Genomic DNA, 24249 nt, shown 5'->3' with positions numbered 1-24249 from the left:
TAAACCATTTTCTGATATGACCTAGTTGGGGAATCGCATCACCCATTAGAACTGACCCAGGTTCAGATATGCTGGTCAAGATGATTGTAGATGATGATATTATCTGCCTTGTGTGCTCTGGAAGAAACAACTGAAAGCCTTTGCTTTTGTTAAATAATGCTTCAACTAAATATATTTTTAAAATCCATTCACAACAGTTGTTAAAAAAAAAAAAAACTTCTGGGGGTTCACATGTCAATCATTTCACTTTACTCTCTCCACCTTTATAGGCTACCTGTAGGAGCAGACCTAAAATCTTCTCATGAATCCTGATCCATCCTCACAGTAATGGAGTCAGGATAAGCTTGTATTTTTTTTATTTATTTTTTTATAAAAAAATAAAATACATTTGGATCAGCATCTGAAAACAGCTCTTTCACCAGGTGGCACAACTAAAGGTCTGGCCCAGTAGGAGGCACAGGCTAGGAGAATTGAACCAAATGCAGAACAATTAAAACAACTGAACGACTGTTTGTCAGCTTATAGATAGCCTCACACAGCATTTCTCCAATTGTTAACTCAACTGATTCTATGCACACCATGTAAAGTTTTGCATGTACACAATATGTGTTTGTCCCAGCTTTCAGTGTGTGTGTAAAAGAGAGATTAATTGAACATTCTTGAGTTGTGTGAGTATTAGTCCATACTGCATGTGAATAACATATTACTTAAGTTAACCCTGCAAACAAACCAACACAGCACTGTAAAAAAACTAAGAGTCTGCACCTATTATATCATGTTTTTATTTCATGTTATCTACTTTTCAATATATTTTTAAACAGCAATATCCATAAAATATTAACAGTGTGCAAGAAAACATGAGTTATGGCACATTAGAGAACAGTTACAAAAAATATATATATTTTCTTTATAATCAATCAAGGCAAAAAGATACATGTACAATATATGTATACACAGGAGATCAGAACTAAAAAGATGAGTCTCAGGCAGGGCACAGAGCCGACTGGTTGATGTTTGATACTATACTGTAGGTCCACCAATAACAAACCTCTATTCACCTCAAATGACCAGAAATGTATTTTGGGGTACAACACACACAGCAGATGTTATTCCTCGAGTTCAATCTAGAGCTGAGTGTTCTCTTTTAGACTGTTATTGTCAAATGAGTCAATCAGGTGCCAGAAGACAACCATGGAACAAAATTCACAAATATAAGGCAAACAATCAACCAACCAATTAATCAAGACAAGCCACCAGTCAAGCAGTTACTTCAGTTGGTTGTCATTGATATGAACCCAACAACTGTTGGTATTAATGACAACATAAAATATCCTTCTGAGTTTTGGCCTCAAACAGTTTCAGTGAGTGAACTGTGAAAGCTGTGTCTGTTTCTGAAGCACAAAGAGAAACAGAATCTGTGTGTGACTGTATTAATGCTCAATGTTTGCCTTCACAGTGCTTCAGCAGCAAAAATGAAGCCATAGTTATCTCCACAACTACTACATAGATACTATCCTGTGGTAGTACAGGCACCAGATGCTGGTTTTACTGCTCAACTGCAGCTCTTCATCATCAGACAACCTTTTGTGACATTTGAGAGAACATTTTGATTTGACTGTTTAGCTCCTATTCTCTCTCAATGCTTGATGCTTCCATACCAGTCTTTGTTCTCTTTCAGGAACCCTTGTTCTGTGTTTCTGCTGGTCCCATACTGTCTATGGCCACACTCAAACTTCTGATCTCAGATATCTGTACTAACAGCACAGTCTGTTCTTTTTTGTGTTTGTGTAAGGTAAAAGACAGTGGCCCAAAATTAACAACCATCCCGAGCAGTCTATTTCTCACACACACACACACTACTCACCAACACACAAAGTGTGTGTTAATAACAAAAACAAACATGCACACACAAATGTGGTTGAAAGCACATTCAGTCATGCACACACAACACCTCCCACACTATCCATAGTTCTCCTGCAGTCCGGATTCCTGTACAATGGTCACTCACACACATACAAACACACAGTTATCACTGATCCTGCATTCAGGCTCAGCACAGAAACCTGGAGTTTTTCAAACAAAGCCACTGACCAATGCAGACTTCTGTCCTCACCCAGCCCAACACAACATAATCCTCTGCCGAAGTACTGAGACTGCTTCATTCTTATTCTGATCACCCTGCTTCTCTGCCTTGTGGAGTTCGAGAACATAAACTTCTCTCCAGAAGGTAGTGGTGACCCTAACCACTTCCTGTTGGCCAGAGTGTTTCATGTGTGATGGGCCTATGCTTCAACCATCGGAGATGGGAGGTAACATCTACCTCGAGCTGCTCTGGCCTGAAATGACTTAACAAAAATACGGACAGAATCCTGACAGAACAGAACCGCTTACGCAAAACAATAAAATACTAAAAGAATGAAGATTCCATGTTAGTTTTTATCTTACAAACACAACAGAGTAATACTCCACTGATCAGGTGCCATGGACTTCATATAGAGGAAACTCAAACTAACCCAAAACAACTACTCTCCATTGATTCACTTCATCACGTGTCTGAAATAAAGTTTATACACTTATTTTGTTTCTTCTGGCATCGTTTTCCTTCTTGTCCTTTTATACAATCAAGTGTGTTTTAAGTTTGGAGAACAGAACCATTGCGGTGGAGACAGAGGACAGCAAACTGTTTGCTGGTGCTCCACATTTGCACTAGAAGCCAGACAAAGCAATCCGCTGGCTCTCATTGGGTTACAGAGACGGTTTGAGGGTGTGTGTGAGTGTGTGTGTGTGTGTGTGGGGGGGGGGGGCAAGTATGGAACTGTCTGGTTTTACTTGTCTCGTTGTGAGTGTTTCAGGGAATGTTACCACGAAATGACCAGTTCAGTGACTAAAGGTCAGGGGATCAGTACCCTCGCCTTAGACCAGAATACTCAGGTTCACTTCCAGGGCTAAAATATTATTATTGGCTTAGCTCAGTGAGCCAACAAATTAGACAGACAATTACAGTTAAATAACTGACTGGTTTTACACTCACACTCTTCCTTATTTTCATCCCACCATCGGCCTACACTATCCTTCCCTATTCCGTCCCTGTTCTTTACCGTCCTCTCCTCCAATATACAGCCAACCCATCACATGTACAACAAATTATATCAGTCTAATGCTCACTGTATGCAGATTACTAGAAATTATATAAATCCAAATCCCTTCTTAAAATGAATCCAACCCCATCCAGTAATGAGATCAGGATGTGTGAATGCAACCCAGACTATAAACACTGCCCGGTCATACTTAGGAACGCAGATAAATTGAACTCAGGCCAGAATGTGTCTAATTCTTTGCCCAGACCTGCCCTTAACTGTGGCTGTGGTGTTGTTTAGAATGCAACCAGCGGGAGTGAGCTTGTAGAGGGCTAAGTACATGTTCTGTATGTGTTTAATTGTGGGAGTGTGTGTTTATGTTTATGTGAGTCTATGTGTGTATGTGTAGGTATATTGTAGAAGGGGACAGGCACGGCTATAGGATGATGCAGGGTTTCTTGTCCTTGAAGGGGTTTTCAGATGTGGGCACCCCCACCAGCAGGGGATCACTACGAGCATGCTGCTCACAGTAACTCATCAAGTCTGCTGCTGCTTTGGACACCTGTACAGAGATAAGGGATTGTGTGTGTGTGTGTGTGTGTGTGTGTGGGGGGGGGGGGGGGTGGAGGTAGAAAGGAAGAAAAGGAAAAAGTGTGTGAGAGAGGGAGGGAGAACAGACTTAAGATTTAATATACAGTATTTGTTCTGATTTGATCTGTAGACGCACACACCCCATACATTACCTTAATGCGTTCTATTCCAGCCTCAATCCTCAGTTGCTCAACCAGTTTTCTGGCCTGGGCGATGTTATTAGTGGTAGACATGATCCATCAGTGTTCACCACACTGGAGAAGAACTGAAAGAGAGTGGGGTTGGGAAAGAGAGAGTACATTATCTACATTGTATCTTGTTGATTATGTTTACTGTTTAAGTATTCCGGTTTAAGTATTCCGGATGTCCGACGTGCGGCCATTAAAAGGAAGTTGCATGCAGTTTAATATTTTCGAGTCCATTGATTTCACCTACCTACCAATCATATGCGAGGAACACAGCTATAACTAATGTTAATAAACCAAATTCGGATTCAGATTCTGTTACAAGCCTATCAGAAGTAGAGCAGGGCGGGTCCTGGCAACCTAGTGTGAATGAGATCCATACGTCACGTTAGCCTTGTTGGTGAAGCATGGAGCGCAAATTTGTGAAGCACGTTGGTTTGTGTCTTACGCTGTTGATGGGGGCGTGGCCCAATATTTTGGGAAATGGGGCTTAAGTGACAAATGACAACATAAGACGACTTGATAAAAAAATACTAAGGCATTTATTTCTGCTTTATACAGTTTCTGTTCGGGATGTTTTTTTTGTTTTGTTTTTCGTGCCGTGAGGTTGGGGGGGCCGGCAGGGTGGCCAATCTTTGACCAATGGTGGCCATCATAATTAAAATAATCACTTGTGATTGGAAACGGATGACAAGTTAACTAAATTAAGCATGAAAACACAATTTCATCAATTCTATTCTTTATAGCTAATTTTTTTTCTTAAATCCATCATGGAACATATGATCAGGTCATGATGTTTCTGTCAGGAGAGTGGTGTAATGTGGATGATTGCAGAAACAGGAAACGATTTCAAAGTGAAAAAAGAAATAAGAAAAGGGAGAAGTTGAAATTACCTAAGCTAAGGCAGTTTTTCCAATCAAAGAATGCGTCCGTGGAAGATGAAGACATTTCTGATAACATTTCAAGTGCTGCTGGGCCAAGTTTAGCTATTGCTAGCAGCAGCAGATAAACAGCCACTTCAACAGCAACTAACGTATTTTAAGGAAAATAAGCTGCGGATTGTAGGCATACTGTGGCCTTTTTACAGTTTTCTTGTGCTTGTGTGGCTTATAGAGGGTTTTCACGGCGCGTCACCAGACCGGAAGTCGCCATATTGGAGTCACTCCGCATCACAACAAAGCACAGGCACTGAAGTATATACCGCACGTCGTCAAGGAAAATTGTTAATTATTGCCGTGTTTCAGGTTGCAACAATAGGACAGATCTAGAAATACACATGCAATAATATAGCTTCAAGCAACGATGCAGGTTCCTCCGCAAATTGGCAAAATACTATAAACATGTACACTGCCCAGAATGTGACGTCGGTGAAAACCCTCTATATTTCGAAGCGGGTTTTAGAACAAAAAAGTGGCTTTGTCACGGTCTCAAGATCTCTACAGAACGTACAGCTAATTTCAAGCTCGACACTTGAACAAGGGCTTATTATTTGAAAGAGGAATTATTTACTGTGTATTTACTATTACTGTGACGTGCTCAAGTAGGCAAATGGCGAGTAGAACATAACATTTCATAATAATTTCAGTAAATCAAACAGCTGCAAGACCCAATGAAATGTTATAGGTTAGCTAGCAAAATAACGCCAGCATCGTTAACAACATTACTTATTCAACTTTGGTAGTGTAACCGAGCTCTTTGTAAGTTTGTTTTTGTCCACGCCATCATAATTGTATATGATCGTGTGGACAATAAGACACGGACATGGGGGTGTTCCATCAACGTAGATTAAGGAAAAGCAAGACTTATTTCGCCAAGTCTCACTTACTTTAGCGAGAGTTCCGTTCCATTAAGGTGGATTATTCTAGTTGTAGCTACGTAACCAAGGTTCGGAACTAGCCTGACCCGTGTCAGGCTAAAAGTCAAGCTAAACCAAAATGTGTTGCAAATAATTTCAAACAGGTGTAATCAGAATCTCAAAAGACAGTTCCATCGAGTAAATTCCTGCAAAGCACTTTAACAGAGCCTGATTAAGGATTAGACATTCTCTGACTTTTTGAAGTGCAGACATGAATGATTCACGTGTTTAGGCCTACTTCATCTCCAAAAAATATATTAATTTAAATGAACAAGTTAAGAAATAATGTCACTTTATCTGTTTTCAAAAGCCATTGGTTAATTGACATGAAATAAGGCCTTAGAAACTAAGCAGAGCGTCAAGACAACATACAATCAATTATGGCATATCCGTTCTTTGACAAGCCTGTGGTGGATGAAGGTGCTCAGATTATACAAAGAGCGTTTATCCCACCAGCCTCAATATGACCTCTTGTCGGCTTCCCCAATATTATAGGTGTAATATACTGTCCCCATGGGTGTTTCCAGGCCCGATGGAAGACTCAGGGGGTGACTGCTTGGTGCCCCCATGGTTGAAAGTGTTTCTAAAATGCCCTCGAGTGGCAAAAATCAGACCAAGTGCCCTACTGTCTGCCATTCAAATTGTGAAATATTTTTGAGTGCCCAGGATGTCTCACACAATAAATGACAGTGTGCCCTCTATAAATGTAAAAACATGTCTTAATGAGTTCCTTTATAGTATAGAAAATGTGATGCAGTACCCTATAAGGTGCCCTTATAATGGCCTAAATTGGACTGTTCCCATGCCCTTACTTCCAATGGAAACGGGTGCTGTTATGAAGTGCCCTTTATGCTGCCCCTACATGACAGTGTCCCAAATGTTGCCCTTTCCAAAGAAGACAATTAGATGCTGTGCCCAACAGTCTCCCCTAATGTTCCCAAAAGGGCATGCTTTCCTAGAGTGAGTTTGTCACTGTCCAAGCCCCCTCTGGATCTGTGGAGGCAGACTATGTTAATTGGAAATACTCGTAATATAATAATGATAGTCGTGCTGAGCAATTGTGTGCAGTTTGGGTCACCTTCTAATCTAAAAAGTCAGTGCTGGATCTGTGCAATAGTCATTCTAGTGAATCCCTATTTTAGTCATGGTTATCTTTCCATTTTATACGGTGGCCCTGAAGTGCAAAACACCCCCCCTAATATGAGTACATCCCCCAAATGAAAACACTCCCCCGAATACGAGTCAACTCCCCCCAAATCTGATGACTTCTTCACCTCCCCCCAATACAAAAACACGCTCCCCCAAATGGAAAACAACATTACATTAACTCAAAAACACATTACATTAACTCTGAACAGAAAGGGTAGGTACTGCACTTCAGCACTGATTGGATGCAGTAGGCTAACAGTGCGTGTCCACTGCAGCGTCACGATGCAAGCGACAACATGTTTTCCATCCATTTTCTATGGAGCCAGGCGAATCGCTTGCGTGGTGCATTGTGGGTAGCGACGCGACACAACAGAGTTGACATTTTCTCAACTTTATGCAAATGAGGAGCGATTTTCGCTAGCGATGGCCAATCGGAGTGTTTTCTTGTTTCTCGTAACGTAGCAACCATGGTAAACATTTCTAACTTTCTAGGTTTCAACAGATCCTGTTTAAGGAGAGCCTTGCCACTCCCTATTATGCCCCATTGTACCGAATTTGGCTGCAGTTCCACCAAAGTTCCACTGGGGGTGATCGTGAGCGAGTGCATGGGAATGGGAGTCTATGGAGCTAAACGGCTAAATTTGTCTCTTTCGCCTGATTGTCGTTGAGAAATCTCCGAATTGATTGTAGTTTTTGCATGTTCAACATGGATTATAGGTCGAAAGTTGAATGAACGAGTACTTATGTCCTTTTGATTTCTTACAGGGTGAGTCGTTGTTGCCCATAACACGCTAGCATTCTGCTAATAAATGCTGATTGGTTAGTGAAGGACTGATACGACCAGAGCTCCCGCTTGATGGCATCCGAATCAGAATGCCAGAGCATTAGCAACATTAGCAACAACATTAGCAAGCCAAAAACTCTTTCTAGCATGTGTATTGACAGGGAGAGCCTAACCTGTCAGCTGTGTTGTCGATGCCCTGAGAGAAAAAAGTAAGTGACCAGAGCTTGCCGTAAAGCAGTAGTTCTGGTCGTACAATGTGTATGACGTCAATGACATTTTCAAAAGCTTTTTAGAACAGAAAAGCGACTTTAAAACAATCTAACAGCCAGCAGTGTGTATTATTTTTGCCTCCCCTTTCGAATTCAAATTACCAGACAAAAAATTATATCCTAAGAAGTGGATTTTGAGGGGTATAGTTCCATAGACCTCCATTCATTCTGCACTCGCTCGTTAGCACCCTCACATGGAACTTCAACCAGTTCAGAACCCGGAAGTTTCCCGAGAGTGGCAGTTCTCTCCATATTAGACATTCTCTGGTTTCAAGGTGGAGGAGAAACTAATCGTTTGTGTGGTTGCTTACCTGTACATAGCTGTATTTGTACAGAGATGTTAATAATAAAAAACGATGCATGGCGCAAGCTTGCCGAAGTTGTTGGTGCTTGTACTTTCTAATTCAGACATTACGTAACTTCGTTCTGTAGTAACTAGCTAGCTAGCCCGGCTGGAACTCACTATCGTATCGACAGATTAGCAGAGACTGAGGAATATAGTAAAACGTTTTTTACACATGTCAACGTGTATGTCTATTAAGCAGTTTTGTATTTTGTATACAAGTTGTATTTTGATCGATGTTGCAACTACGTACACCAAGTCTGCACACTTGGCCATGACAACTACAACAGCGATTTTAGAGAACTACATTCTACGTTCATCCGTTTGAAACGCCCCCGAGCGTGGTGAACTGTGGGAAGGCGAGCGATGGCAAGCGATTTGCGTCGCTGCAGTGGACACGCACTGTTACTGGCCAATTTATACTTCTGCGTTTTTACGCACACGCACACGGGGAACGCCCTCTCCGTCAAGAAACGCTCTCTGCGTGTCCTCGTAGAGCCCTCGCAGAGCTCTGCGTGCGCTTCCTGATTTTCCTGACTGTCCGTCGGTCCGTGCGTCTTTTTACGGATACCCCTTGGCTATGATTGGTCTGTATTACGAACCGTTTGCGTCAGGGGTGGGGGCGGGGTTGCCGTGACCAACAAGAGAACAGAATCCTTTGACCGCCATTGTTAGGGTAAGGGTTAGGGTAAGTTTTTACAACTCTTATTTCAGCTAAACAGTACATGTAAATCAGCATCTGAATTAAAATGTGACGAGAAATGGGCAGTGTAGTTGCTGAAAATGTGCTTATTTTATTGATGAAATGGTTCATTTGTTCATCTGCTCCGACCTTTCGATAACCTAGCTAGCATCGCAGTGCAGCGTCATCTACTGTTCTGGCTGTGAATTGCTTTCAGCACGCAGAGCCGTCGGAGTAGTATAAATTCAACCAGTCCGTCCGACTCCGTGCGTGCGTCTGTCCGTTAACGGAGACGCAGAAGTATAAATCGGCCTTAACAAGAAATATGAAATTGATCGACAGAAGTACAAAATGCAATCGCCTGGCAGAGTTACGTGCACCAGGACATTTGTTTGGCTATCGAAGAATGTAGCAAATTAGTATGCTACTTAGGCAAAAGTATTTAGTGTTAAATGTAAAAATCGATAGTCAAACAATAACTATCCACATTACTCAGTCGTTGTGGCATTTCGGTGTTCTGTAGTGGAATATTAGTTTTTTCTTCTGAGAAGTCCTGCTTCCTTCAACTGCGTTTTAAGCGTGCGCATAGGCTAGGCCAGTGTTTCCCAAAGACTGGGTTGCGACCCTCGGGTGGGTCGCAAGAGATTTTTGGGGGGTCGCCTTGTCACGATCTGAATCTCTGCCAGTGGCGATTTCTTAAACTAATTAATGGTCTAATATTTACTATTGTGTTAACATTTTAAATGCGTTAGAACACGTTCATATCGAAGACGAGTTCATTCAGAATCAGCTACATAAATTAGCAGGTCGACTGACTGATTTCCTTCTCATACATTCCCGTAGCGCCACAGTGCATTTCCCTGTTGAAGCTCAGCTTCTATGGACTTCAAAGGGGCTGCTTTGAACTGTTTTTTTCAGTGCTTCGAAACTATACGGTCATTGGATAAATGCTGCGATTATGTCCCGCCCATGGACGCTCAGGTGGGGGTGAATGGAGGAGTGGACTGGCCTGGATGCAGGGCTTCCGCGTGATGATTGGAGGGTCTGTTGAGAGACATCTCCTTTTGATTGACAATAATTTTGTACTATAAAAAGTCACCGAAGCTATTCAAGCTCAGTCCCATCGCGGATTCTGTAAGTGTAGTCGAATTGTCGAAAGAGCTGCTGCAACTTATCTCTTGGTATTTTCTTGGCGAAGTTGCTAGCGAGTTTTTATCATACATTTCAGACAATTATACACCACATGCCTTGTTTCTGTTTAACTTAATTCACACATTTTCTTCGAGTTTAATATTGTTTCGTTGATCGTTCCTTCATTCATTCATTCATTCATTCATTCATTCATTCATACATAGGCCTACTATACATACAGTAGGCTCGGCTAGTGTCCTAAGGGCCAGTGAACTAGAAAAACAATGTAAAATATATATGATTTATGAAAATGAACTTCCCCTATTTGAAAGACCAGCAGCCGTCTGTGCGTAATAAAACTCTTCTCGTTGCGCTCATTGTGAACTTTGATCGCTATTTTCCAACAGCGAGGTATGCCTTTCTGAATGATGAAAGGTGGATGCAAAATCCCTTCGAATTTGAGAGTCCTCAGGCTTAACTTGAGTTGACGCTTAGTCCTACAGAAGAAACCGAGTTGTTGCAGCCCAGCTGCGATCGCACTGACGCTATGGATCTGTGACCTTATCATTCTGGATAAGCATTTTGTCAGAATATCCTGTCCTCAGTAGGGCCAGTATTTCTAATTCTATGCTTATTCTTTTCACTACCACGTACATGTGCGAATTGGGATTTTCTGTGCTCACAAAAATGAAGACAAGCACAGAAACTGACTGAATGCTGCGTCTGATATGCGTGTTGCGCTCTCCTCCTGCACCACGGACTGAAACGCACTACAAAAACGCAGACAGGCTCACCTATCCCATTAGCAATGTTGAAAAGGATACAACATGTTTTGTATAATTTGTAATCTTTTTGTAATTATTTCATATTTTGTTCCAATATTGCTGGTTCAATTGAATGTTGAAAATAAGAATACATGGGCTATATGTTTTTTATAGCTGTATGTCCAATTAGGCACTTATTGGATACCTTCTTTAAACATTGCTGTTTCAATTGTTCAGAGAGAAGTGATCACTCAGTCTGAGATAGCTTATTAACAATGGCAGTAGGCGTACAAGTTCTGAAATAACAATACAATAACAGTAAAATATCCTCACTATTGTGCAATAATGGTCAAATCCACCTTTATTTTGTGATTTACGAATAATCTCTATTGGCTTGGGTCGCGAAGGCTTGTGACTTTTAAAATATGGGTCCCCAGAAAAAAAGTTTGGGAAACACTGGGCTAGGCTACTTATTGTAATATTGTGAAACATTAACAGCATATTTAAGATTATTTCATAGGAATGACCCTGATTAAAATAAAGAGTAGTGTCATGACTCTGAATTGTTAACACAAATGTTTCCTCTTTCCTTCCAACCAAAACGATCAAGTTCATGATAATGACAGAGTTACGTGGACTAGTTGTTTGGCTATCGATGTTTAAGTTTAACACGCAATTTATGCTTTTGCATAAGTAGCCTATGCTACATGCTTCGATACCCAAATAAATGTCCCGGTGCACGTAACTCTGTCAGGCTATTGCATTTTGTACTTCTGTCGATCAATTTCTTATTTCTTGTTAGTTAGCCTACTGCATCCAATCAGCGCTGAAGTGTAGTACCTACCCTTTCCGTTCAGAGTTAATGTAATGTGTTTTTGAGTTAATGTAATGTCGTTTTCCATTTGGGGGAGTGTTTTTGTATTGGGGGGAGGTGAAGAAGTCATCCGATTTGGGGGGAGTTGACTCGCATTTGGGGGTGGGGGGGGTTTTTCATGTGGGGGATGTACCCATATTGGGGGGGTGTTTTGCACTTCAGGGCCACCGTATAAAATGGAAAGATAACCATGACTAAAATAGGGATTCACTAGAATGACTATTGCACAGATCCAGCACTGACTTTTTAGATTAGAAGGTGACCCAAACTGCACACATTTGCTCATTGCTTTTATCCCAAAGCTCAGCATTTAGCCTATCACTTAATAAATGCGTGTGGCAAAGTCATTTTGCCAGATTGATCTGTGTTATGAACCGCTGACACAAGCCCATAGATAAAGGACTAAAAAATAAATGCCGCTGGGCATGGATAGAAGTGGATAGAAGAAGGTAGACGGCGAGCCTTTTGGCATTTGGCAGAAACTAAGAGAGCCTGGTGCTTGTTTCTGCGCGTTTTGCTCGAGGAAGCTACTATATGCTAGCAGCAGTAAGAAAGTGCTTGCCACGATGTTGCCGGAAGCAGCTGACCTTTGTCTATGACTGACCGTGTCTGCGACTTAAAAATATGTTTGTGCACATTTATTGCAGAACATGACTTGTCATTCACAATTTGTTAGCTACTGTTCACCTTGTGCAGAAAACTAGCAGAAAACAAAAATGCATTTCTCCCCCCCCCCCCCGCACCTGCCCACCTAAGTAAATTTCTTGTTTCTGGCCACTTATTATTCGAAGCTGGGAGGGCCGCCGGCCCTCCGACCCATAATTTTTTACTACTAATAAAAATGTCGGGGGGGGGGGGGGGGGTGTTTTCATTTGGGGGATGTACTCATATTAGGGGGGGTGTTTTGCACTTCAGGGCCACCGTAATTTTATCTTAAAGCTCAGCATTTAGCCTATCACTTAATAAATGCGTGTGGCAAAGTCATTTTGCCAGATTCTTGTTTCTGGACAGTTATTATTCGAAGCCGGGAAGGCCGGCCCATAATTTTTTACTACTAATAAAAATGTTGGAAGAAGATTGAGCAACACGGTTTGCCGGCCCCCCTTTCCCCCAGGCCGGTTGGTCTATTCCAAATGAACGTCTATGCAGCCCTTAGTGCCGCTTATACACAACAGTGACACTGACACATCGAAAGTTAGCTATAGAGACAATATGAAGATGGAAAACCAGGTTAAGAAACGTAAACGTAATTACCTTCACTAGACAATGTCTTACCAATTGGACAAAAGGCTTTGTTTGTTTGTTTTACATCAAGCTCAAAAAACTACTTTTCGCTCAAATCAGCCAAAATAATTTGCTTGTGTGCTACGCGCGCTCGCATTAAGCGTGGAAGTCCCAAAGCATCACATCAGGCACAGAATTTGCATGCATTAGCAGGGCGCTCGCTGTGGTGGCGTATACGGGACCAGTTCTGGTAGTCTGGTCTGGATCAAAGTCCAAGGCCTATTTTTACTCCCAGTCCGTCCCTGTAGGTAATGGATAGAGAGAATCCTTGAATCACTTAATCTTAATGGTTTTATTCTGTCCTCCTGTGGCCTAAACAAAAACATGTCAGGGCTAACCAGGATGCTCAAATCCTTCCCTAAATAAATCAAATGAAAACAAACACCTGAACCCTGAAAAATTATGTTAATAAAGTAGATCCACATGCCTTCACACTGTATGGCATTTACACTTTGGGATGTCACTGAATAACTAACATCACACCCCTCCACTGTCTGGTTGTAAGTCAGGTATTGCAGGATTTCCGGATGTGACTTGAGACACATCTAACAGCGGCAGAGCAGGGAATCAGGGCTTTATTTTTCGGACTGGTTTCTATGGAGATGGTTTGTCTCTGGCCAGGGGCAGTTTTAGGCACGGGCAGACTGCCATCTCACCGCCATGTCACGTGGGGGGCGCACGAGCATTTAAAAAAAAGAAATCTCTGAGCGGTTTTCTCTTATCGATCATTTCAGTTTGTGGGGAATTGGCATATTGGCGCCCCCTTCAGGCAGCTGCAGGCAACCTCTGCTTGCTGAGACGGTGCCATGCAGCATTTTCCTTCATTTGTCGCTGCCAGGTAGTAGCTGCTCCTCCCGTGGGCTGTGGCCGACGGGGTAGGGGGCGGCACAAGATTGTCTCTGGCAGAGTCAGGTTAAACTGTGTCTGAGGTGCTGGCACAGCCATGTGGTCAGAATATGTTACTGCAGGTCTTGAGGCTGTCATAGAATAGCAATTCTCAATCCTGGTGTTTGGGACCCCCTGCCCTACATGTTTTAAAGGGGTGGGGGGGGGGGGTGGCTTTGCAGTCCTTTCTGATAGCTGCAGCTGCTTACCTCTGACACACACACACATACACAGACACAACAGCCTTATGGGCTTACCTGGCTGATGGTGTGCAGATGGGGTTCTGCTCTGTATGACTGAAAACAACAGGTCAATGACAGGTGAGTTGTGGCAGGGGGATGTGCAGGGTTGGTTAGATAGACATACTCAGGTGTGTATGACTGTTGGACAGGAGAGAGCTGTGGACAGAAAAGAGCATGTATAGAGAATACTACATACAGTATTCATCTTACTGAATGTTACAGTCACACACACACAAAGAGAACAAGTACTTTACACTTCAATTTCCCAACCTCCAAATCAGATTGATAAAAGGTATTTTCAAGGCAGGATAGGTATGTTTTGCTAACTATTTTGACCTGAGTTTTAAGTATCTAAACCTAAATATCCCACACCCTCCATTCAAAGACACTCCCCTAAAACACATGAACTACCGTCAGCTCTGACAGTTCTTTTTTACTTTCAGAGCATTTGATAAATTGATTACTATCAGGATGTGAAGTGTATTTAATCAAAAAGTGCTATTCAAGAACATTACCTATCGTAGCTTTTCGTTAACAGACTACAAAGTCCTAAAATTACTGTAAAAACTACAAAAACTGAAAATATTTGAAGTATGACAAATAGAAAGAATTGTTGAGGGAATGTAAAGAAAACATGAACGTCTCTGGGAAAACTGACCTTGTACAGGCCATATTAATTCTGTAATTAAAACATGACTATGTCAAATTATCAGTCCTCTTCTGCCCAACTTCTCTCATCCTCTCTTCGTGCCTCTTTACAATCTACACTTTACCCACCCGCCCCCTCTCCCTCCATTTCTCCCCCTGGAGAAGGAACAGGAGTGTCACTTTAATTACTTCTCCTGTGCAGTAGCTAAGTAATTCATATATGTAATTGTGGAGCTTTGTCAGTTAGTGTGTATGTGTAAAAGAGAGGAAAGGAGAGAGACAGAAAGGAGAGAGGAGACAGGATGCAGAAAAGAGAGAGGATGGAGTGAGAGAGTAGAGAGAAATAGGATATATTCTAAAATGGCCACATGTTGGTTTATGAGTCTTCCCTCCCGCAAAATGAATATGCACTCTCCGTTTGGGTTTCTGCACATTTGTTAGGTTTAACACTAGATTTTTTGTGTCATAAAAATATGAAAGGAATTGTGTAGTAAAAAATAATAACAATAGGCCTAATAATAAATAATCCGTTTTTCATTTTCTCATTGAAATTTGCAAACTATATTTTAAGGAATCCAGTTTCTAAAAAATAGATCGAGGCTACAATGCTGTTTCACATTTAAATACAAGGGTGGTCACCATTTAACGTTAAGATCTGACAATAATTAGCTATGTCGCAAACTTTATTTTAAGCAATCCAGTGTCAAAAATATGCGCACGTAAACCTTCTACACTGAATCTGAAACACAGACAGCTATTCTGTATCCATTTCAAATTGACCGTATGGACCCGGTGACGTTAGAGGGCCTACAGCAGGAGACATCAATCGATAACATTCACGAAAATTCATTTATCCCCTGGGTATATAGGCCTGTCAATGTCAGGCCTATGTAACGGTACAGCCTGCTAGCACAGGTATCACTACAGTGTTGTCCGGGATCAGCCTACTCTCACACACCAGTTAACACCTACCATGCAGACGCAAACGTTATTCGTATAGGTAAGGGACAGCTTTATCAGCATCAGATTGCAGTGATATGTTCGCTCGGTGTTGCCGAGTCCCCAGATCCATAGACCAGGCATTCTACCGTGTGAAAACACAATGCGGGCATTTTGATAGATAGAACAGCATGTCCTCTCTCATGGCTATCTATACCCGCTTACACACACAAACAGACCCTGGGAAAGCACATACGGCCATAGGTCTAACGTAAAATGTATGACCGCTTGATAAAAGAGGTAGACAAATAGGCCCTATTCCGATAATAATTGTTTGCTATGAGAACAGGGTGGTGACATGTTTTAAAGCCGTCAATGTGAACCTATAGCCCAGCCATCGGGATACAATAGCCAATGCATTTATTTCACAGCAGTATTAAAGTAAAACAGACACTCCAAAGACATGTGTTACAATTCGATTTTCTGTAGTCAGCTACAGCGGTCTATCTTCGGCTGACCCTGTCCCCAGTCCTCCCCAACCTCACGCGGACAAGGCTTGGGAAATCTGAATTCGTGACACCGATGAAGCCTTCTCAGCAAACAGCCGCCCTCGGTGGCCAAAATCAGGAGTGACAAGCGCACTTAATTGAAAAAGAGAGACATGCTAAGAGATATTGACAGAATCTCCAAATATTTCTAAACTCACCTCCGAATGCGCTGATTTTGTGACTTAAAGGGCCAGGTTCGCTTCTTCCCCTCTCCTCGTTCACTTCACGTCTTTGCCGAGCCAAACGCCACCCCCTCCGTTACCCATGTCTGTCCACTGCCCCCCTCCCTTCGTTTCTCCGCCGCTTGTGACAAGCGTGGCAAGCGTTCTCTCACACACAAACTTGCTTTCCCCTCTTTAGATAAGGAGGTCGGAATAAAATAGATGAGGGCTTCTTATTGCAGTTCTATTGTCAGTTTGACATTTTTCCCACCAATGACCTAGACAAGAATGTGAGCTCGTGAGCTGACTCCCGATCTGTTGTTGAGAAGAGTGCAATAGGGCGGCCCTTGTCTCAGCACTGAAACCAATCGGCATTACAAAACGGCTTTCCCTCCACCTCCCTTACTCTAAAGTGACCGTTAGGTTGAGGTCACATACTCGATATTTCAAAATACTCTCTTATTGTCAGTAGGTACATTGCCTGTCTGAACGCCCATGGCCAGATTTCCCAGATTCGTTAAGAAGCTCTTAACGCTCGAGCTTCTTAGAGTTCTAAAAACGCTCTAAAACGCTCTTAGCGTTAAGAGCTTCTTAATAACCAATCTGGGAAACCCGGCCCCTTTCGTTGTTGTGTCACCACATGTTTGTGCAGATGCGGTGGCAGCCTGAATTGGAGAAAACCCACGTCTAGCAATAACACATAGTGACACTAGAGCACGCCATTACTCAAGTACTTCGACTATGTACTTGCACGACAAATGACACCCCATCGCAATTTTCATCCTTTCCTTAGAAGGCCAAATATGCTCTAATTCAACATGGATTACTATTCTCCTTCCATTCAATTCCTTGAAATCAAGATATAACACTTGACAAGCTTATACCTGGAATACTGAGAATAGCACCAAATGCAGGTCATAGTCCTGCAGATCCTTGGTCTTTTCCTACTTCAGCCAGTGGTTTATGTTTGACATGACAGGTGGATATAAACTATTGAAATGAATTGTTATTTTAGTTTAGTTAAGGGAATAATCCAGTTAAATGTTGGCACGAAGGTGAAGACATACAACTCACCAGCCGTTTTATTAGGTGCGCCTGTTCAACTGTACATTAACGTAAATATCTAAGCAGCCAAATTTGTGGTCACTCAATGCATTCAGGCATGTAGACATTGGTCAAGACAATCTGCTGAAGTTCAAATCAAGTATCAGAATGATTAACAAAGGTGATGTAAGTGAGTTTGAATGTGGCATGGTTCTTGGTGCCAGACAGGATTATTTGAGTAATTCAGAAACTGCTGATAAACTGAGATTAGCACTCATAACCAGGGGAGTTGCTAGGGTTCCTGGGGCTGCTGGCTATTTTCTTTTTTACTTATAAAAAGTAAAACAAATGTAAAAAGCACTTTTCAGCTAAGAACAGGAGACTGGCAACAATTTGCACAGACTCACCAAGAAGATTGGAAAAATGTTGTCTGGTCTGAAGAGTTTTGATTTCTGCTGCAATGGTGAAGTCAGAATTTTGCATAAACAAGAGCATGGATCCATCCTGCTTAACATCAATGGTTCAGGCTGATGGTGGTGTTATAATGATGTAGTAACTATTTTCTTAGCACACTTTTGGCCCCTTGAGCATTGTCTAAATCCCACATCCTACCTGAGTACTGTTGCTGCCAAAGTCCTTCCTTTTCTGACCAGAGTGTACGAGCTGTCACAAAGCTCAAATCATCTCAAACTGGTTTCTTGAACATGACAATAAGTTCACTGTCCTTATATGGCGTCCACAGTCACCAGATTTAAATCCAACAGAGCACCTTTGGGATGTGGTGGAACGGGAGATTCACCTAATGGATGTGCAGCCAACAAATCTTCAGCATGTGTGTGATGCTATCATGTCAATATGGACCAAAATCTCTGAGGAATGATAAACCTTGTTGGTCTGTGCTCAATAATTAAGTCAGTTTTGAAGGCAAAAGGGCAGTGTGCGAAATACGGGGGGGTCTGGGAGGGCTCGACCTCCCCGATTACCCCATGAACCCCCCTGAAAGCCTCAAAAGCAAAATTTGAAGGGGGTCTCAATGTTATTCAAAATAAATTAATATTGTCACTAATGGTCACTAAAATGTTTTTAATCTCACCATGTCCAGTATTCAGAATTCAAAAAATTTACTCACAATTCTTTTGGCCAAGCGGAGCCAGCCAGTCCTGTGTACGTATAGTTCGCCAAACCGAAATGTTGAGAAGTCAAGGGCTAGCAAGCGAAAGTAGAGTGTATCATTCACACACTTTGGGTTCACATCCAAAAAGTTGGCACCCAGAGATGAAGAAGAGGCACCGAATGCTGTTGCAGCTAGCACAGTGGGCCCACTCACTACCAGAACAGAGGATCCTCTCCCACACAGTGATTCCCCATAAGAACAACGTTTAGTTGAGGCCGAGTGTTCCGAAGACGCAGCAGGTGCTGAGGTAACGTTAGCTGCTACTGCTGCTAGAACAAGTGACTTGCCGGCTGGTTGGTAAACGAAGCAGGTGGGCGCATGGAAAGACCGCAACTGTATCCGATAGGCTACCTGGCATTTATTCAGTTAATTGCTCTTGTAAATGCGCCAGGTTGGTGCCAATTATTTGTCATGTCTGCATTGTAATGCACAACTTTGCTTCCTTGTTATAAAACCAGGGCCAACCCAAGGCATAAGCGAACGAAGCGGCTGCTTAGGGCCCCCTTGGCCACCAGAGGGCCCCCAAAAGCACATGAAATTACAGTTTAATGTACCGTGTTTATTCGATTAAACGCTGCCCTCGATTAAATGCCGCACCAAAAATTTAAAATGAGCGATGAACCAGAAATACGGTAGGGGCAGCATGTCCTGAAATACCTAGTAGCAGCATGTCATTTTAATAAACATTCTGTTGTGTTGCATTCGGGGTCCACTGCTAGCTATGCGTTTCAAATATCTAAATACCTTAGGCGACTTAGCAAATAGCTCTAGCTAGAAGGAAATAGAAGCTTACAAAAAAAAATCCAGAAAACGAACAGCAGTCTTGCGTATTGCTAACGCCTGTCTAGATTATCTATTGAAAGAACTGGAGAGAGAAGCAGGAACTCTTGTGTTACCAAGCTAAACCAGTTTACATGGCTACAGTAGGTAGACTAGGTGTTTTCGCTATCTAGCTGTTCTTGCATTCCTTGCAAATCAGCATTAACAAAAAGCAGATGAGATAGAGCTAACTAGTCTAACTAACATTGACATTTGATTGTTGTTTAATCTGTGATTTAGAATACCGTACTGTTCAAACTATCTGTACGAACATTTAATGTACCAAACTAACACGTTAGCATGCTAGCGCAGACAGCCTAGAATACCATATTTCTTAGAATAAACGTCACCCTCATACGGTAATTAAGAAAATATTATAATAATTGGCGACGCCGATAGGCCCCCAAATCAATTCTGCTGAAGGCCCCATAAAGGCTTGGGCCGGCCCTGTATAAAACAACGTGCATCCAAACAACTTTAGCCAATGCAACCTCTTATGTCAGTGTTGCTTTACGAATACTAGCCTACCAAATAGAATAATACTAGAATACTAGAATAATAGCATATCGGATGATCAAGAATGGTTAAGTGTGTGCGTGTGTGTGTTGTCATGTATGTAATATACTGATTGTCTTGGCATGCATCCATGAAATAGGTTCTATTTTATACCTACGGCCAGTAGCGGACTGGCCATCGGTAGCGCCATGTTTATTTTACATTAAGCTCCAAAAACAATTTTTCACTGAAATCCAAGCCAAAAAAGGAACTCCCTACTAGCATCACATCAAACCCAGAATGTACATGCATTAGTAGGGCACTGTGGTGGCGTATACGCAAGCCGGTTTTGGTGGGCCGGTCTGGAATCCAAGTCCAGGTCCTATTTTGACTCCCAGTCCGTCCTTGCCTACTGAATTTTTTAGCAAATTTAGATTGGTATTGCGCAACAATCGCGAGATGGGGACCCCCCCGGATATTGACGGGTATTTTGCACACTGCAAAAGGAGATCCAACCCGATACTAGCAAGATGTACCTGATAAAGTGTCTGGTGAGTGGTATATACGGTGGCCCTGAAGTGCAAAACACACCCACTAAGAAGAGTACATCCCCCAAATGAAAACACTCCCCCCAAATAGGATGACTTGCTCACCTCCCCCCAAATACAAAGACATGTTCCCCCCAAATTGGAAACGACATTACATTAACTCAAAACGGAAAGGGTAGGTACAACCCTTTCGTTGTTGATTGGATGCACAGTAACTAACAGGAAATAAGAAATTGAGAAGAAGTATGACATGCAATAATGACAGAGTCCAATCAGCGACAAAAGTGTTGTACCTACCCTTTCTGTTTTGAGTTAAGGTAATGTTGTTTCACATTTGGATGTACTTGTATTAATGGGTGTGTTTTGCACTTCAGGGCCATTGTAGGTTTCCCTTACAATCACTAACATAGATGAGATACAACATTCATGTACACACACATGCATAAACATATTTACATACACACACACATACATGCATGCATAAACACACTCACACACACCCATTAATTACAATTAACATCCATGTACACACTATCTAGGTCTACTGTCCCAGGTTTCTCTAACAGTGTTTCTTTGGTATTATGGACCCTCAGCACAGTCACTTACAACCACAATAGTACTATTTATAGAAAGAGAGAGAGAGCATTTACCGCATTGGCCTAATTTCCTTTGGAGCGTGAAATTATGCTGATGCCTATAAAACTTTTCCTTTGAAGTCTCTCTCTCTCTCAGTCTCTCTCTCTTTTTCAATCTCTCCGATTTCTTCCCTCACTCTCTCTTCCACTTGTTCTGTGACATTTGGTTTGAAGGAACTGCATCACTCAGTCTGAATGAAGACTACACTAGAACCTGGCATTACACTTAGTCTGGGTATTGTGACACATTTTAGCTTACAAGAACTCAGAACATTTAGTGGAACCCCATGACCCCCACTTTCTTCACTTTGGTGTGTGTGTGTCTGTATGTGTGTGTTTGCCTGTATTGTGTGTGATTATCTATTGTCTGGTAAACTCCACATCATGTCTCTGTGCATGTAAGGCATGAGAGTGTTTGTTTTTTAAGACTCTTTTTAAACACCAGATTACATGTCGACAGACAGTGATTAGCTAGATTTTGAGAGAGGGTGAAGTGTGTGTGTGTTTGTCATTAGAGTAGAGCACTACCTCAAACACAAGCAAACAGAGGGATGCTATCCCTTGGGCTCTCTCTCAGTAGACAATACATACACACCTACACACACGTACATACTTGTGTACGCCTCCACACATACAGCTTGTCGTAACACGTCACTCTCTTCACCAGGGTCACACCACGCAGTGATGCAACAGCCGTCACAGTGTGTCTCCATTGCAACCACGCTGGGTGCAGAATTCCCAAGTAAATGTTAACTAAAGAGAGAGGTCGAGTGAAGAAAATAGAAAAAGAGAGAAGAGAGAGAGGGTGGGTGGGTGACTGAGCGGCTGAAAAATTGACTCCTCCTGGACCAGTGTACAGAGGATAAAGATAAAGAAGACTGATAGGGTTTTGAATCATCCAGGTCCATCCAGAAAATGTTTGCACAAGCCAACTGAACCAAAACCCATGCTTTCATGGTTCAGGCGGTCAAATCACAGAAGTTTCAAAACTATCTCTGCTACATTTAAAAACAAAAACAAACAATAGACACAATCCAGCCATTTTTCAATTCACATTTTTATTAGGAAAATCATTTTGCAGATTGGATTATTGTTATCTATTTATATATATATGATATTTTCAGTTTGTCAGAGGATGCGTCAGCACAGTATATCTTAATAGGAAGACTATTGCTAGAATAATTATCTATACATTAGAATAAGGTAAAAAAAAAGGTTGCAACATAATTTCTTTTTACAAAAAATGAAAGCGATAAAACCAAAGCCATTAATGCTGCAAAGTCATTAAAAATACAAAGATGATTCACAGTTTGTGTCCTTGTTCTCATGCTGGCTGGAACACCAATAGGGACCATGCAGGGATGAGGGGTCAGAGATGTAGGATAATTCTCAACTACATTACCCAGAATTCTATAGACCCCAGAGGCCCGGTCCAGAAACATCATCCACAGATCTAAAGGGACTAGACAGGTTTGAGCAACATGGGATATGCTTTCCTTTTCAATGTATTCCATTGAAAACACAACGAGGCAGCTCTTGCCTGGTACTAGATTAGCTCATTTCATAGGTACAATTAAGTCACTTGTCAGTATCGCTTCCTCCTTCACCAGGGATATAGCTAAGGTCTTCTAACTCATGCTCGCAATGTTCACCTTTCACAAACACAGCTTGAGCCAGCTACACCACCGTAAATCTAGCAATTCAATGGCACTAGTAAGCAATATTTATACTAAGGAGTGAGTTACCCAACTCAACTCAGTTACAATAACACCAGATTCCTGTAGATCTAAAACACTGGGTAGTTACTGTTCCGGGCCAGAGGTGTGACTGGGACTGAACTTAAAGATGTCAGCTTTCTTACCTGCTAGACCTGGCAGGTAGACATGAGCTGATGGAACACATTTGAAACGGAGAACCACCGTCATTCTAATCACTCCTGTTCTACTTACTGACTGGGTGTGTCGCAATGTATCTGTGTTGTAGTTCTTGACTTTACTTAACTTACTTAACTTACTTTTTTTAATACACCATAAACCCTCCTCAGCAACGTGACCAGTACCCTGTTAGTTGCTTGCTTTGATATCAAACAATTGGATTATGTGCTTTCTCTCTTGTACCAATCCTAAAATGAGCTATTAACGTTTAGGTCTCTAATACCTTTCTGGGGAGAACAGCATTGAGTTTAAGGGGCCCTAGTAAGCATTGATCCTTCTGTGATCTGTACAAGTTTTCAAAGAAACACTCCATGACACTCATATCCTATACAAGCTCTGATTGGACTAGACAATGTTCAGCCAATGGAGAGAGATAGAACTGAGACTTTGTTGTGTGTGTACCTCAGAATCCTCATCTTCATCCTCGGGTCTTTCCTGTCCTTGGGTCCTCTGAACGTTATTTACAGATATCTACAGATGAAACAGATTGGGGCTCAATCCCAATGTCAGAACCAGACCCAATCTGAAATAAAGAAAAAAAGTGTCCTAGTGGAACATAACTAAAGGGCAACGTGGACTGATCTCCTGAAGGGAAAGGGGCTCAAGTCCTGGGTGGAGTTTAGTGGAGGTACTAAAGGAAAAGGGGCTTCAGTTCTGGGTGGAGTCTAGTGGAGGTAATGAATGAAGAGGAGCTCAAGTCCTGGGTCCCAGAGGTACTCAAGGTAAGTACAGTAACACACCAGTGAGGCTGTCACACCAGAGGGATGGACACAGTGGAGCAGAGAGAGGGATGGACTCAGTGGAGCAGAGAGAGAGAGAGAAACAGAGGTGTGTTGAATGACAATTTTGCAGACACACAGGTCTGACGCACTCTGCACAGAGACAGCTGGACACCCTGTTGCTATGCCTCAGATTGTGTATCGTGTTTACGCATGAGTGTGTGTAAATGGAAGGGGGGAGTGGGATGATCCGCCAGTCTGCTTGGTCTTCATGCTCATTTTGGTGTGTGCTTGTGTGTGTGTTGGTGCATGTGTGTGTCTAAGAGTCTGAGCAATATGACTCATGCTGAATGTGTGGGTAATCTCCACGGGGAAGCTTCAGATATCTGACAGACACTTCATGAAATCGCATGGAAACACACACAAACACACACAAAACAATGCGCACATGTACACGCACGCTAACCCAC

The 24249-nt window shown here is 42.1% G+C and overlaps 1 protein-coding gene across 2 annotated transcripts; it reads right to left on the bottom strand.

Moving 5' to 3' along the window:
* Positions 1-768: 768 nt before the first annotated feature.
* Positions 769-16934, bottom strand: gng7 (guanine nucleotide binding protein (G protein), gamma 7). 2 transcript variants are annotated; one of them, XM_084684506.1, is made up of 4 exons: positions 16409-16932; positions 14131-14271; positions 3821-3933; positions 769-3639 (listed from the first exon to the last, which is right to left on the bottom strand). In XM_084684506.1, exons 3-4 carry the CDS (start codon positions 3899-3901, stop codon positions 3514-3516), a joined length of 207 nt encoding a protein of 68 aa, XP_084540632.1. In that variant the 5' UTR covers positions 3902-3933; positions 14131-14271; positions 16409-16932; the 3' UTR covers positions 769-3513. The 2 variants fall into 2 exon arrangements, with proteins under 2 accessions (XP_084540632.1, XP_084540633.1); XM_084684507.1 differs by lacking the exon at positions 14131-14271 and having other exon boundaries at positions 16409-16934.
* Positions 16935-24249: the final 7315 nt, after the last annotated feature.

Source organism: Hypomesus nipponensis, chromosome 3, assembly GCF_054491055.1.
Source record: "Hypomesus nipponensis isolate SF chromosome 3, ASM5449105v1, whole genome shotgun sequence".
Taxonomy (NCBI): Eukaryota; Metazoa; Chordata; class Actinopteri; order Osmeriformes; family Osmeridae; genus Hypomesus; species Hypomesus nipponensis.
Note: the sequence above shows the minus strand (reverse complement) of the source record. Positions and strands in the feature narration are given on the sequence as shown.